At 43.8% G+C, this 14,318-nt stretch overlaps 1 protein-coding gene across 1 annotated transcript in view; it reads left to right on the top strand.

Moving 5' to 3' along the window:
- The window catches only part of LOC306917984 (uncharacterized protein), a gene marked incomplete at its 3' end in the record, with an annotated part of 316,989 nt that extends 310,882 nt beyond the window's left edge, over nt 1-6,107 (top strand). Inside the window, exons 4-5 of the mRNA XM_079530884.1 lie at nt 1,324-1,995; nt 5,995-6,107. Coding sequence (XP_079387010.1) covers nt 1,324-1,995; nt 5,995-6,107 — 785 coding nt within the window. The remainder of the gene's footprint in view (nt 1-1,323; nt 1,996-5,994) is intronic.
- Nucleotides 6,108-14,318: the final 8,211 nt, after the last annotated feature.

Genomic DNA, 14,318 nt, shown 5'->3' with positions numbered 1-14,318 from the left:
CAGTCATATCATAGTTTTAAGCCAGCTCACCTCCACTCGTGCTTGTTCACAAACATGACGGACAGACAGACAAGAAAGGCTGTTGATGATGATTATTATTACCACTAACTCGCTGATCAGCATGTTGACAGAGACTCAGCCAATTAAAGTTTCACGTAGGCCTAAATGCATTTGCTGCAAGCACCTATCTGCCTCCATTTGCGTCGTGGTATTAATTTATAATATGTATATTGATCACATGCGGACGCCACACAGAATAGCCAACTCTTACCTGCAGCTGAGGAAACACACAACGTAGTTGGATCGGATGAAATATAGCCTTAAGTCCAAATCCCACACGAAAAAAAAGAAAGAAAATATGTCCTGTGTCCATGCATGTCCATATATTTGCTTTCCAAATCCGACAGTGCAGGGCAGGGAATCAATCACCGCAGTAGACTAATCAATAGGGCCTTTTATCATTGCCGAGTTTTAATATAGCATTTGGTTGTGTGGTGAACAGTACAAATTAACTTCTTTCTCATTATGTGAAAGTAACTGTAACATCAGTTAAATTATTAACGTTCTGACATTTAACAAGGAGTGAAGCAATGCGTGCCAAGTTGGCAAGATTTGTTTATAATTATATACAAAACTCGCGCTGTTTGCTTGAAGATCTGTCCGTGCAGAGACCCGCCTGTCAAAATGAACTGCTCTACAAGCTCATCGCGGCTGTTGTATATAATTTAAAGCCCGGTGCAGGCTATGATGACGTATTTCGATATTTCCTGTTGCCTTATATGGTGTGGGATGGGCGTAACAAGGCGACACCAGGCGAATCGCTTGGGAAAAATGCGGAAAGGCTACACTCTGCGATCCGCACAAATGAAGTGATTACACCAGCTTCCCTGAATAAGACGGGAGCAAATCGCAGCGTGATCGGACAGAGAAATACGATGATATTTAGTATCTGTATACGCTTCCGTTACACTCTGGCGTAAACGCCGTTGTGAATGAGGACCTATATGTATGACACACTCAAAAATCATTGTATTATTGGAACATGTTTGTTGAAACTTCCAACAACCAGTTTGAGTTTGTGTCAATTGTTTCAGTTTTCTTTTCTTTTTTTCTTGTAGTGTCATTTTGTCATAACCTTCTGTTGAACACTGTCTTCTAAAATCTTTACTTGGACAAGTGAGTAAATGTTCTTGTCCAAATGAGAAGTGGCTCAAAAATGTAATGTCAAGCCCTGAAAACTGTCTTTGATTAGAAATGGAGAAGATGATGTTCCTCCAAAATGCAAACATTAAATGTTTTTCTCTCTTTGTGTCTTTTTTCTAGCCGTCCCGCACCTCCCAGTGTGTAAAGAGGTTTTCACTGAACAACCGGAGAGGAGCTCCAGTCTGGTCCAGGAGGAACCACAACCACCACAGATTAAAGATGAACAAGAGGAGCTACTTCAAAGACCAATGGAGGCTGATGGGTCAACGTTGACATTACTAGCAGTGAAAAGTGAAGATGATCATGATGATGAAAACAGAGAGACAGAGCCTGTAGCCGGCACCTCAACCGAACACATGAAAACACAAGCTGATGTAGAGTACTGTGGAACATCACAACCAACTAGTGACAACCAGCTCCTCTCTTCACACTGTTCTGTATCTGACACTGAAGACAGTGATGAGTGGCAGGCGCCCAGTGAAGGTCAGTCAACTTTAAACACACTGAAGACACAACATGTGGAAGGACAAAGATTGTCTTTGAGCAGCATGCTGTCCAAGGACTTAAAATCATCAAAACATATTCACTCCATGAGGAGCCACACAGGGAAGAAACGCTTTACTTGTACAGACTGTGGCAAATGTTTTAATCTTAAAGCAAATCTGACTAAGCACTCAATGATTCATACAGGGGAAAAGCCCTTCACTTGTACAGTTTGTGGTAAAGGCTTTATTCAGAGTGGTGATCTAAAAACACACATGAGGACTCATACAGGGGAAAAACCATTTACTTGTAAAGTGTGTGGCAAAGGCTTTGCTATGAGTGGTCATCTAAAAACACACATGAGGACTCATACAGGGGAAAAACCATTTACTTGTAAAGTGTGTGGCAAAGGCTTTGCTATGAGTGGTCATCTAAAAACACACATGAGGACTCATACAGGGGAAAAGCCCTTTACTTGTAACGTGTGTGGTAAAGGCTTTGCACAAAGTGTTGTCCTAAAAAAACACATGAGGACTCATACAGGGGAAAGGCCCTTTACTTGTAACGTGTGTGGTAAAGGCTTTGCTCAGGGTGTTAATCTAAAAACACACATGATGACTCATACAGGGGAGAAGCCCTTTACTTGTAACGTTTGTGGTAAAGGCTGTCTTAACATCGGTAATCTAAAAACACACATGAGGATTCATACAGGGGAAAAGCCCTTTACTTGTAATGTGTGTGTTAAAGGCTTTATTCAGAGTGGTGATCTAAAATCACACATGAGGACTCATACAGGGGAAAAGCCCTTTACTTGTAACGTGTGTGGTAAAGGCTTTGCTATGAGTGGTCATCTAAAAACACACATGAGGACTCATACAGGGGAAAAGCCCTTCACTTGTAACGTGTGTGGTAAAGGCTTTAGTAGGAGTGGTACTCTAAAATCACACACAAGGACTCATGAAAGGGGAAAGCCCATAGACACATGAGGACTCATACAGGAAACCCTTTAGTTGCAGTTAGTGCCAAATGTTTGGGTCAAAATGCACATCTGAGGATAATGAGGAGGAATCATACAGGGAAGAAGTGGTTAGTTGTAATAGTAATAAATGCACATTTTCCCCATGAACCCATTTGAGTTGACACATGATATAACATCATTCATTCTATTCCAGGATGACAATGACAGTTAGATACTAAAGCAGTGGAATCGCATAATCTGACAATAGAGCGTCACAGTCCCGCCCCTTTCAGAACGAAGAGGGCACCAGAAGAGAAGTTCCCATTCATTTCCCCATAGACATTTCATAAAGTATTTATTTAAAGACCTTTTAAGCCTCGGAAAAAGGCAACTCAGATTGTGACAAATCATGACAATGACAAAAAATGAAAAAAATAAACTCAAAGTGTTACCCTCCCCTTTTTTTCTTCTAATTTGTTTGGCCCAATTATTTTTTGTTTATTGTTATTATTTGTCACCATCCGAATTTAAAGACCACCACAATTTAGTTTCTTGTTATATTTTTGTATGTAAAACCTATATAAACATGGCAGAGAAAGTTTTTGTCTTTGGTAGATTATTTCTCTATGGTAACACTGTTTAATTATACCGTTGGATGTTTCAGACGTTATACCTTTATATGTTTGGAAACTCAAAACAATTCAATAGCAACAGAAAGTTTGGCATTGGCAGAGATTTGTCACATTTGTCATGGGTGTATCCCACACATACTAGCATGTTCATTGTCAGCTTGTAGATTCATAAACCAAGTGTGATGCTATGTTAACACATTTTGCTGCACATTGTGAGCTTTTAGATTTGTTTCTTCAGTATTTTGTTTCTTCAAGAGCTTGTGACTAAATAAATAAATAACTATTTTGCGTCCGTTGGAATGAAGGTTCTTTCATATTCTGCAAACTGCCTACAACTGCTGCAGTTTTTCTCTTTTTCTTTTCTTTAACCTGTACTACCTATACTCAAGGTATTATTATTATTATTATTTTAATCACATCCATTATTATTATTTGTTATTATTATTGTTATAATTATTTGGAGTCGAGTCAAGGGCAAAGATCCCTTATTGTTCGTACAGATCCAGCCATTTTTCACAGTTTTGACAGTTCTGTGCGGTCGTCTTCCACGAAATTCTGCAATATGGAAAGAGGGTCGTGGGTAGGGGTGGGTACCGAACCTCATGACCAAGCAGGAACCGATAACAACATGCTGGGGAACCGGGTACCCATCCATAAAAGATCAATTTCGTTTCTCCCTATCGGTTCCCACAGACGCACGCCGCAGCCACGCACAATTTATTTATTCATTTATTTGCATCAGCAACGCAGATCGGCTGAGGCTGCCAAAACTTGCAGTTCTGGCTTAACTGTGCAGTCGTTTTTTGCAAAACTTGGCAATATGGTAGAGGGCTATGCTACTTTAAACGGTGAGGCCCACAACCATTGGCCAAAGGGTGGCGCTATAGCACTCAAGTGAAAATTAATATAAAAAAGATATAGCTCATGAATCTGACACTCAGCGGACTCCCTCTTTACCAAGCGTTTCCACCTTGCAAGTTCTGCCTCGCGTAGAACATACACGCCCGTTTAATCTAACGTGATGATGTTTATGGTCGCTGTCGGGACACCTTACTAACATGTTACAAATGGACAGATCTACAAGCTAACAGCGCATCGGTTGCGCACCGCGTTACAACTTGTAGATCAGCTTATTTTGGCAAGCAAGCCCCTATCCGATGGATCCACTGGTTAATAAAGTAGCAATCTGTAGGATCTCCTTTTCTCACGTATAATGAGAAATAAGTTAATTTATTTAAATTTGACATCAAGACTAAAGGCTAATACAACTTGGCAAGAATATTATAAAAGCCATTTTTATTGAACAATTGCTCACTCACTCACCTTTGCAGATATAGTGTTTCGCAGGTAGCGGGTATTGAACCCCAGTCTCCCACTCGCCAGACCGACACACAACCTGTCATGCCAACAGGGCTGAGCCCGATTGGCAGGGCTGTTGTGGGCCGGGTCTTGATATCTTTCATCAGAGCTTATGATTATTATTTGATTAATATCATATCACTATCGTATGTCGGAATGACTGGGGAAATGGATCAAATCTGGACACGCGACACAGCTATAATTTCTTTGTCAGATGGTAAGTCCACTGATGCGTTCTTGTGATAATATGTCGTCATGAAATATTAAATGATTCACGGGACATTTGGAGTTACCGAGGCATGCATGTCTGGCGTTCATGTTGTGATCAATATACAGTAGCCTACAGTATAGCCCTATTGGCCCCACAGCCGATCAGCCTATGTTTTAAGCCATGCTCTGCAAGCCAGCTCTCCTCCAAAGGTGAGATATGAGCAGGCTGCCTCGTTGGGAACAGATGCACGACCATTTTGTCGTGGTATTTATATAAGTCACACATTCAACAAGCTTTGAACTGAGCAGATTGGGCAGATTGGCCAAAACATCTTTAAAACGGCCACATTTTACATTTATTTCACCATAGTAAATGCTACTTTCATGGACTGAAGAGGGCAGTTTTTTATAGACGGGTAAAGGGGCAGTGGCTGAAGCCTATGCACGTGCCTGCCTTTTCTTAACATTAAAGATGTGGATTGATCCATCATGACATGCTGTGGTCTCACTCTTTCTACCAACACCTCTTAGTGCGGCGACACATTCCCATGATGACAGTCTGTTAAGATGTGATCTTTATTGTCTGTATATATGTAAATGATAAACCCTTATTCTGAAGTGCCACACCGGAAGTACCGGATATGCCTGTTACCCAATGTGTATATAATGACGCTGCTAATAAAGATGCTCGAGTTATTATGGTCACGAGCTGAATGTAAGTGCTGAGTCCTCATTCTTTTCCTCCGTTATGTTTGTTTATTCCGACTAGCTCCAGGCTATCTAGACTCTTCCTTATCGCTGTAATGGCAGCTCTGCTAACACAGTGGTCCGTGTATTTTACGGCCATTTCAATTCTAATTTCGTATCTGCAGATACGTATTCAGAATACGGTTTGGTGTTCTGAATACTGTTTGTCAAATATGGAAATGGTAAATTAAAACATAGAATACGGTTAGTTTTCTGAATACTGTTTAGAAATGGTTCATTAAAAACTTAGAAATAGGTATTTAAAACGAAAATATAACCCGATTCTATATTTTCGTTGGTGTCGTTGGAAACAGAATTAATAATTGAAAACAAGACACACTGCGACCTGTACTGTGTTCTGTGGTTCATTTCTCTGCTCCGTCCCTCCCTCTCCCTGAAAAGGGGGCGGAGGCGTGGCCACGGCCGTCTTGAGTGACAGGCAGGCTGTGCTGCTGTTACTGCAAGCAGACACAGGCAGCGCTGTTGACGATCGCACCAGGCGATATTATATTTAATTTATCCTTTATTATATTTATTTAAACATATTGGCGTGCTTTTAGATCACATTTTAACGCACTGCTGTTATTATATGCCTTTAAGTATTCAATAGTAGACAGGGAAAAAAGCTATAACAACCTGATTACCGGGTGTGCCAAACCTTTCTCAGTTGTTTCTAATAGTAGAATCTAATTCTGCCTTGTACATTTTTGTATCGCGCATAGTTAATGAGATCATTTGCATATTAGATACATTAGCTGAAACAAAGATATAATAAGTACATGAATGTATAATATGGCAATAAGTTGACATAGTAAATGGTGCATTTATATAGCGCCTTTATCCAAGGCCCTTTACATAGACTGTGCATTACATGTGCATTACATTCACCCATTCACACACACATTCATACACTGATGGCAGCGGAAACCATGCAAGGCACCAACCAGCACATCGGGAGCAATTAGGGGTTCAGTGTCTTGCTCAAGGACACTTCGACAGTAACTCTGGGGGAGCCCGGGTTCGAGCTGGCAACCTTGCGGTTACCATCCGGCACTCTACCCCTGAGCCACCGCCGCCCCGTAGTAATATCTTTAGGGCACAAAATATTCACATTGTATCAAATATAATATATATTTATGTGAAATGAGGTTTGAAGGTGAGATTAGAAGATCAATTATGCAAACGAGGTCATTCTTTAAATGTATTGTTAATGTATGAATTATTCTTTAGATGAACAACACATCAAAGCAGATATATGCCTAAATATGGTTCTGTGCAATACTTTATAAAATGATACACATGCAAGTTAATATTGCACAAACACATTTTCATATTTGTTTAATTGAAAACCTAACATGGTACCAATTTCTTGTGAGCTAATAATCACGGTGTGCTAGCTTAGAAGCTTGACCTGTGTATTTAAGGTAAACTAATTTTGCAGTGTAAGAAAATCTAGCATGTTTATTGTGATTAATCAGTATATATTATGCATATGTAACAACATGCACATTCAGACTTAAAGATTCAGACTCAAAGCGATCATATTTATGCAATTGTTGAGAGGGGGACACTGGCTGGGGGTCACTGGGGGGACACTGGCTGGGGGACACTGAGGGGACATCTGTCTGTCTGTCTGTCTCTCTTGTCTGGAAGCCTGTGTAACTTCTAGTCTGCCTAACTTCTGGAGGGACACTGGGGGGGGGGGGGGGGGGACACTGGCTGGGGGGACACTGGCCCGACACTGGGGGACACTGGCTGGGGGGGGGGGGGGGCACTGGGGGGGTCACTGGCTGGGGGGGACACTGGCTGGGGAGTCACTGGGGGGACACTGGCTGTGGAGTCACTGGGGGGACACTGGCTGGAGAGTCACTGGGGGGACACTGGCTGGGGGACACTGCCTGGGGAGTCACTGGGGGGACACTGGCTGGGGGACACTGGCTGGAGAGTCACTGGGGGGACACTGGCTGGGGAGTCACTGGGGGACACTGGCTGGGGAGTCTCTGGGGGGACACTGGCTGGAGAGTCACTGGGGGGACACTGGCTGGAGAGTCACTGGGGGGACACTGGCTGGAGAGTCACTGGGGGACACTGGCTGGAGAGTCACTGGGGGGACACTGGCTGGAGAGTCACTGGGGGGACACTGGCTGGGGAGTCAGTGGGGGACACTGGCTGGGGGAAACTGCCTGGGGAGTCACTGGGGGGACACTGGCTGGAAGACACTGCCTGGGGAGTCACTGGGGGGACACTGGCTGGGGAGTCACAGGCTGGGGGACCCTGGGGTGATCACTGGCTGGGGGGGTCACTGGGGAGTCACTGGCTGGGGGGTCACTGGGGGGACACTGGCTGGAGAGTCACTGGGGGGACACTGGCTGGAGAGTCACGGGGGGACACTGGCGGCAAGTGACCCCCCAACCAGTGTCCCCCCAGCCAGTGTCCCCCCAGTGACTCCCCAGCCAGTGTCCCAGTGACCTCCAGTGTCGGGCCAGTGTCCCTCCAGAAGGCAGGCAGGCAGGCAGGGCAGGGCAGGGCAGGGCAGGGCAGGGCAGGCAGGCAGGCAGGCAGGCAGGGTCCCCCTCTCAACAATTGCATAAATATGATCGCTTTGAGTCTGAATCTTTAAGTCTGACTGTGCATGTTACATATGCATAATATATACTGATTAATCACAATAAACATGCTAGATTTTCTTACACTGCAAAATTAATTTACCTTAAATACACAGGTCAAGCTTCTAAGCTAGCACACCGTGATTATTAGCTCACAAAAAATTGGTACCATGTTGTGTTTTTTCTCCAATCAGTTTAGCTTTTCAATTAAACAAATATGAAAATATGTTTATAAAATGATACACATGCAAGTTAATATTGCACAAAGTATTGCACAGAACCATATTTAGGCAAATATCTGCTTTGATGTGTTGTTCATCTACAGAATAATTCATACATTAACAATACATTTAAAGAATGACCTCGTTTGCATAATTGATCTTCTAATCTCACCTTAAAACCTCATTTCACATAAATATATATTATATTTGATAAAATTAACTATGCGCGATACAAAAATGTACAAGGCAGAATTAGATTATACGTCAAAAATCATATTAGAAACAACTGAGAAAGGTTTGGCACACCCGGTAATCAGGTTGTTATAGCTTTTGCCCTAGAGATAGAGATACTATCTGGGTATGTGGGCTCGTATAAAGCCTCAGGGAGCTGAACGCCCCTGCCTTACATAGTTCCGGGTCACCCTTGGGCAAGGTGTGGCACCCGTATGCCTCCCCCATCAGGGTCACGAGACTACTGCCTTGTAGTGAGGCCCTGCAAGGTCAAAGGCTAAGGGACCTCCCCTGAATAGAAAAGGGTGTCTGAAGAAGTTGCGCTCTCAGTACACATTTAGCAAACGACAAGATCATGAAGACACAACCTGACTGCACCAGGGTTAAAGCCCCTGCCACATCCAGGTCATCCAAGTCACCTATGGCCACAACCATAATGAATGACGGGCTGGTTCTAAATCCAGATGGAAGAATCAGTTCAGATGCTGACAAGGATGATCCGGAAAGAAGATTTGCACGCAGAAAGACACCTTTCAGTGTTAGCACTTTTAATGTTAGAACTATTCGTTCCATTCAAAAGAAACACGAGTTAGCGTTCCTCGCCCACCATCACAGTATTGATGTCATATGTGTTCAAGAGCACAGAGTGCACCATCCAGATGTACTTGTTCAAGAGAAGATTAACTCCTACACGCTCATCACAGCCTCAGCTGAGAAGAACAGTACAAATTCTACCATCAGAGGTGTTGGTTTTCTTCTGTCCCCAAGAGCACTGAAAGCATGCCACAACATCATAAAACACACCGAACGGATAATAGCCATGACTCTCGTTGGCAACCCAGAGACAACTATTATTGGTTGCTACAGTCCAACAAACGAGGACAAGAATGAGCCAGATGCTGTCAGTTTCTACAAGGATCTGTCCTCTGTGGTTTCAGCCGTCCCAGCACACAACCTGCTAATCATTGGAGGAGATTTCAATGCACAGCTTGGACCAGAAAAGGCACCCTTCACCTACCATAAAGCAAGCAACAAAAACGGCAGACACCTGTCAGACTTTCTGGATCAATTCAATCTCATAGCCGCTAACACCAAGTTTCAGAACCGCCTAGGCAGGTTGTGGACGCATCGATACCCAACTGGACATCTTGCACAACTCGACTATGTACTGTTCAGAAAGAAGTGGCAAAACAGTCTGAAGAACTGCAGAGCTTACACATCATTCGATAGTGTGGGATCTGACCACAAGATTGTCTCCTGTAGGTGCCAAATCAGCTACAGGCAGACTAAAGTCCCATTACAGGACCCGATGAAAAAGGTGGACTGGAAGAGGGTTGCAGCAGACGCCACTCTCTGTCACACATACACAGTGGCAGTCCACAACAGGTACTCCTCGCTCTTAGAAGAGATGGAGGACAAAACAGACTTAAGTGCCAGATATGAACTCCTAGCTGCAGCGACTAAAGACACAGCTTTGAAATCTCTTCCGAAGAAGCAAAAGAGTTCCCAGTCCACCTCTGACAGCCCTAAAGTTGCCAAGGCAAGAACAGCACTGAAGAAAGCCTCAGAGACCCATCGGACGCGTCCTACCAGAGGTTCTGAAGCAGGACTGAAGGCAGCCAAATCTGCTCTTGATGTTGCCTATACCAGAACACTTGAGGATCACATCAAGATTAAAACAGCTGAACTGGAAAGGGCACACGAGGAGAAAAGGCACTCTGCTGCCTGGGAAGTTCTCAGGGAACTGACCAATAAGAAGTCCTCCCCTGTCATTAAGATCAGAGGTAAAACCACAGAAGACCGCCTGAACACCTGGTATGATCACTTCAGTAAACTCCTTGGTAACCCTGATCAGCAGCCAGTCGACCTAAGTGCTCCATTCTACAACCTAAAGGTTTCTAACAAACTGCCTATCAGAACAGACCCCTTTTCCATGGATGAACTGCAGACCATCATCAAAGGAATCGGCAAGTCAAAGACCCCTGGACCTGACGGTATTCCTGCCATCATATGGAAACATGAATTATTTCATGAAGAGCTCCTCATGTTCTGCAACGAAACACGCAAGGGCAACAAACCCACTGCCTTCTCCATATCTAGCCTCATACCGTTACCCAAGAAAGGCGACCTCCAGCAGCCTGGGAACTACAGAGGTATATGCTTGTCAGCCATTGCTTCCAAAATCTACAATTCTCTTCTGCTTAACCGCATTACACCTCATATTGACCCAGTTCTCCGTAGGAACCAAAACGGTTTCCGTAAGAAAAGATCAACTCTACCACAGATCCTTGCTTTAAGGAGAATCATCGAAGAACTCCGGGTATCAAAGAAGAAAGCTTCCATCATTTTTGTAGATTTTTGCAAAGCATTCGATAGCGTGAACAGGAAAGCTATGATGCATATACTGCTCAACTATGGAATACCAGAAGAAACGGTGAAAGCAATAGCAGTGATGTATGAGAACCCTGTCTGCTTTGTGCAGAGCATTGATGGTCCAACAAAGGAATTCCAGACAACCACAGGCATCCTTCAGGGTGACACACTCGCTCCTTTTCTCTTTGTCATTGTCGTTGACTACGTCCTTAGGCAAGCGATGGATACCATCTCCTCCAGAGGTCTCACAATAGGCAGAAGATCTGGTCGTCAAAGTCAGAAGTGGCTGACCGACCTTGACTATGCGGATGACATCGCACTGTTTGCTGAACACATAAACTCTGCTCAAGAGCTTTTAACATCACTAGAAGTGTCAGCAGCCAAAGTTGGCCTATTGCTCAATGCCAAAAAGACAGAATGCCTGCTTCTGAATGAAGACTCTGTTCACCCAACCATCCGCTCCATGGACGGCAGTGACATCAAAGAAACTGAGGATTTCAAATATCTTGGATCATACGTAGTCAGTAGCAGAAAGGACTTCCTGACAAGGAAAGGACAGGCCTGGAGTGCTTGCAATAAGCTACATCTTATATGGCAGTCAGACATCTCAAGAGCTACCAAGATCAACCTGTTCAAAGCCTGTGTGGAAAGTATCCTTCTGTATGGTGCCGAAACATGGACAATGAATAAGGAGTTTCGGGATCGTCTTGACGGAACATACACAAGACTCCTCATGCGTGTCCAGAACCTCTCATGGAAGGACCATCCCACTAAAGCTCAGATTTATGGAGGCATCCCCCCCATCTCAGTTGTTGTGGCAGAAAGAAGACTCCGCTTTGCTGGACACTGCCACAGAGCAAAAGACCAGGTCATTTCGGATATTCTTCTGTGGAGACTACCCTGCCCATCAAGAGGAACACGACCTCTCACATTTCCAGATGTTCTGAGTAGGGACACAGGACTGACTGTGAATGAACTTGGTGTGGCAATGAGCAACAGAGACCAGTGGAAGCAGCTTGTGTCGCAGATCTCGAGGGCACTCGAAGGATGATGATGAGAGATAGATAGATGGATGGATGGATGGATGGATGGATAGATGGATAGATTAGCCATTAACAGTTTTAACATGGTATAGTTGTATAGCCTATACGTTTTAGGAGTGCATATACATGCAGATGTCTGTGACAGCCTGTCAGCTGGTCAGTCAATTTGCTCCTAATGCTCTGCTTGTCTACGACAGAAAAACAGGTGTAGTGGACAAAGCCTACACCTGATCTGATATTAAAACATTTTCATTCATGCTGGAATGATAAATGCCGAAAGTTTTAGTGATTCCGTCGTATGCCAAATGTGCCGAATGCCGAGCCAGCGCAAGTGAGGACTTGGGAGATCTCACAGTAACCCAGCCAGCCCACCACCACCATCACTCCCCGAACCCACCTCACCCCTGCAGCCCACTTTGACAGGCTGGAATGGCTTAGGGTTGACGACAGAGTATGGCTACAGCATCTTGCAATGGGTCTGGTCCACACGATTCGATCCCCCACCCATGCAGTCACCCACCCCTTTTTACCCTCACTGTATATTTTTTCACTGTGTTTTTTCCCCCCCTTTTTGATGATTTCCTGTTTTTGGCTATATAGAAGTGTATAGGCTATTTGTACGAAATGTTATGATGAATTGAACATGCAAGATTCTGAAACAATTGAATATGTTTGTTGTGAACTGAAAGCGTACCAAAACAAGGCAGGGAGTGCAGGGGGTTATAACTGCCGTTATAAGAACTATTCGTGCCTGGGAGGGAATAAGGGAAATTGTCTTATACATCTTTGCAGTTGTTCATAATGGCTTGGTTTCAGCCGTCACATATTAAATGTGACATGTACAACGTACAGTACAGTACAGTACAGTACAGTACAGTACAGTACAGTACAGTACAGTACAGTTACAGTATTGCCAGGTGTTGTTATTTCCGAGGCTTTACCTTACCTCTATTCATTACTACTTCAATGACTTCCATAGCTTGGTTGGCATGATGAGAATTGGCCCAAAGGCGTTAAGCTATAGTGACCCACCTCTATAAACATTCAATTGGATTACAAACAATGACACAGATGACGATGATGAGGCACTTATAGTCTTATCAGAGCCGGATTTACCTTGCTGAGGGCCCCCCTTGGGGCGCGTGGCGGTGCCGCGCGTCCTGGGCTAATTGGGCTATTTTGTTTTCATTTTGGGGTACCCAGGCCCCTAAAAAGAGAGGCAGGCAGGCAGGCAGGCAGGCAGGCAGAAGCTCTCAATGGTTTAACCATAATACTTATAGTCTTATGTTATTGAATCCATCTCTCTCTCTCTCCATCCATTCATCCATATCTTTCTATCTATAACTAGAAAAAGTGTCAGGTCTCCACCAGGAGGATAGGACTGTGTGAGATGTTTGGCAAAATGTTTAGGAGTAATATAAACATGTTTGCCTTTGATGGCAATTGGATGATTTGAGGCATTTTGTTCCAAAAATGTGTTTTGCAAAAATCAACCTGTTGGTGGCGCTATAACAGGCCAATGTGAAAAGGGTGGGATATATTCCTCAGCCTAGTAAGAAAATGTGTGAAAGATTTCACGTAAATTGCATGCTGCGTTCCTGATTTGAGGCTTTTGTTCAAAACGGGGCAATCTTGCAAACTGTAAATATATAAACTTTATTACAGGCTCGTGGCCCACAGGTAAGACAGTACATCACAAATAGAGAGTAAAAATAAATAAAAAAAACAGTACATTTACCCAGCCCCACAGGTTACTACTCTAAGCGAGGCACTTGTGCCTGCAGTGTCCTCTGGTGGTAGAAGTGTACCTTACAGAACTACGGCCTGGGTCTGTCATCTGTCCAATGAGTCCATTCAGTGAGCGATCCAGCCTGCTCATGAATTTGAATGTCAGGTTCCTCAACAGAGCCATGAATTTAGTGAGACCCAATGAACAGAAAAGCCCACTGGCTCTAGTGCTCCTGGGTTTTTTTAACAGGATTCAAAGACAGTCATTATAGGCTACTTGCAGCTTGCGTAGACTCTCCTTTTTATACTTCACCCACAGTGGAGCTGTGTAGAGAGGGGTGCAATAAGCTCTAAAGAGGTTTACCTTAACATCCGTAGTACAATGGTGAAATTTACGGACCAACATGTTGGCTTGTACATATAGCATTCTCCTCTTGTCTAAACATGTCCTCATCATCCTCTAAGGCAGGGGTGCCCAGACTTTTTGTACTTGAGAGCTACTTTCAAAATGACCAGCTCAACAA

The sequence above is a fragment of the Electrona antarctica genome (genome assembly GCF_951216825.1).
Source record: "Electrona antarctica genome assembly, contig: scaffold_40, whole genome shotgun sequence".
NCBI lineage: Eukaryota > Metazoa > Chordata > Actinopteri > Myctophiformes > Myctophidae > Electrona > Electrona antarctica.
This window is presented reverse-complemented; position numbering and strand designations above follow the sequence as displayed.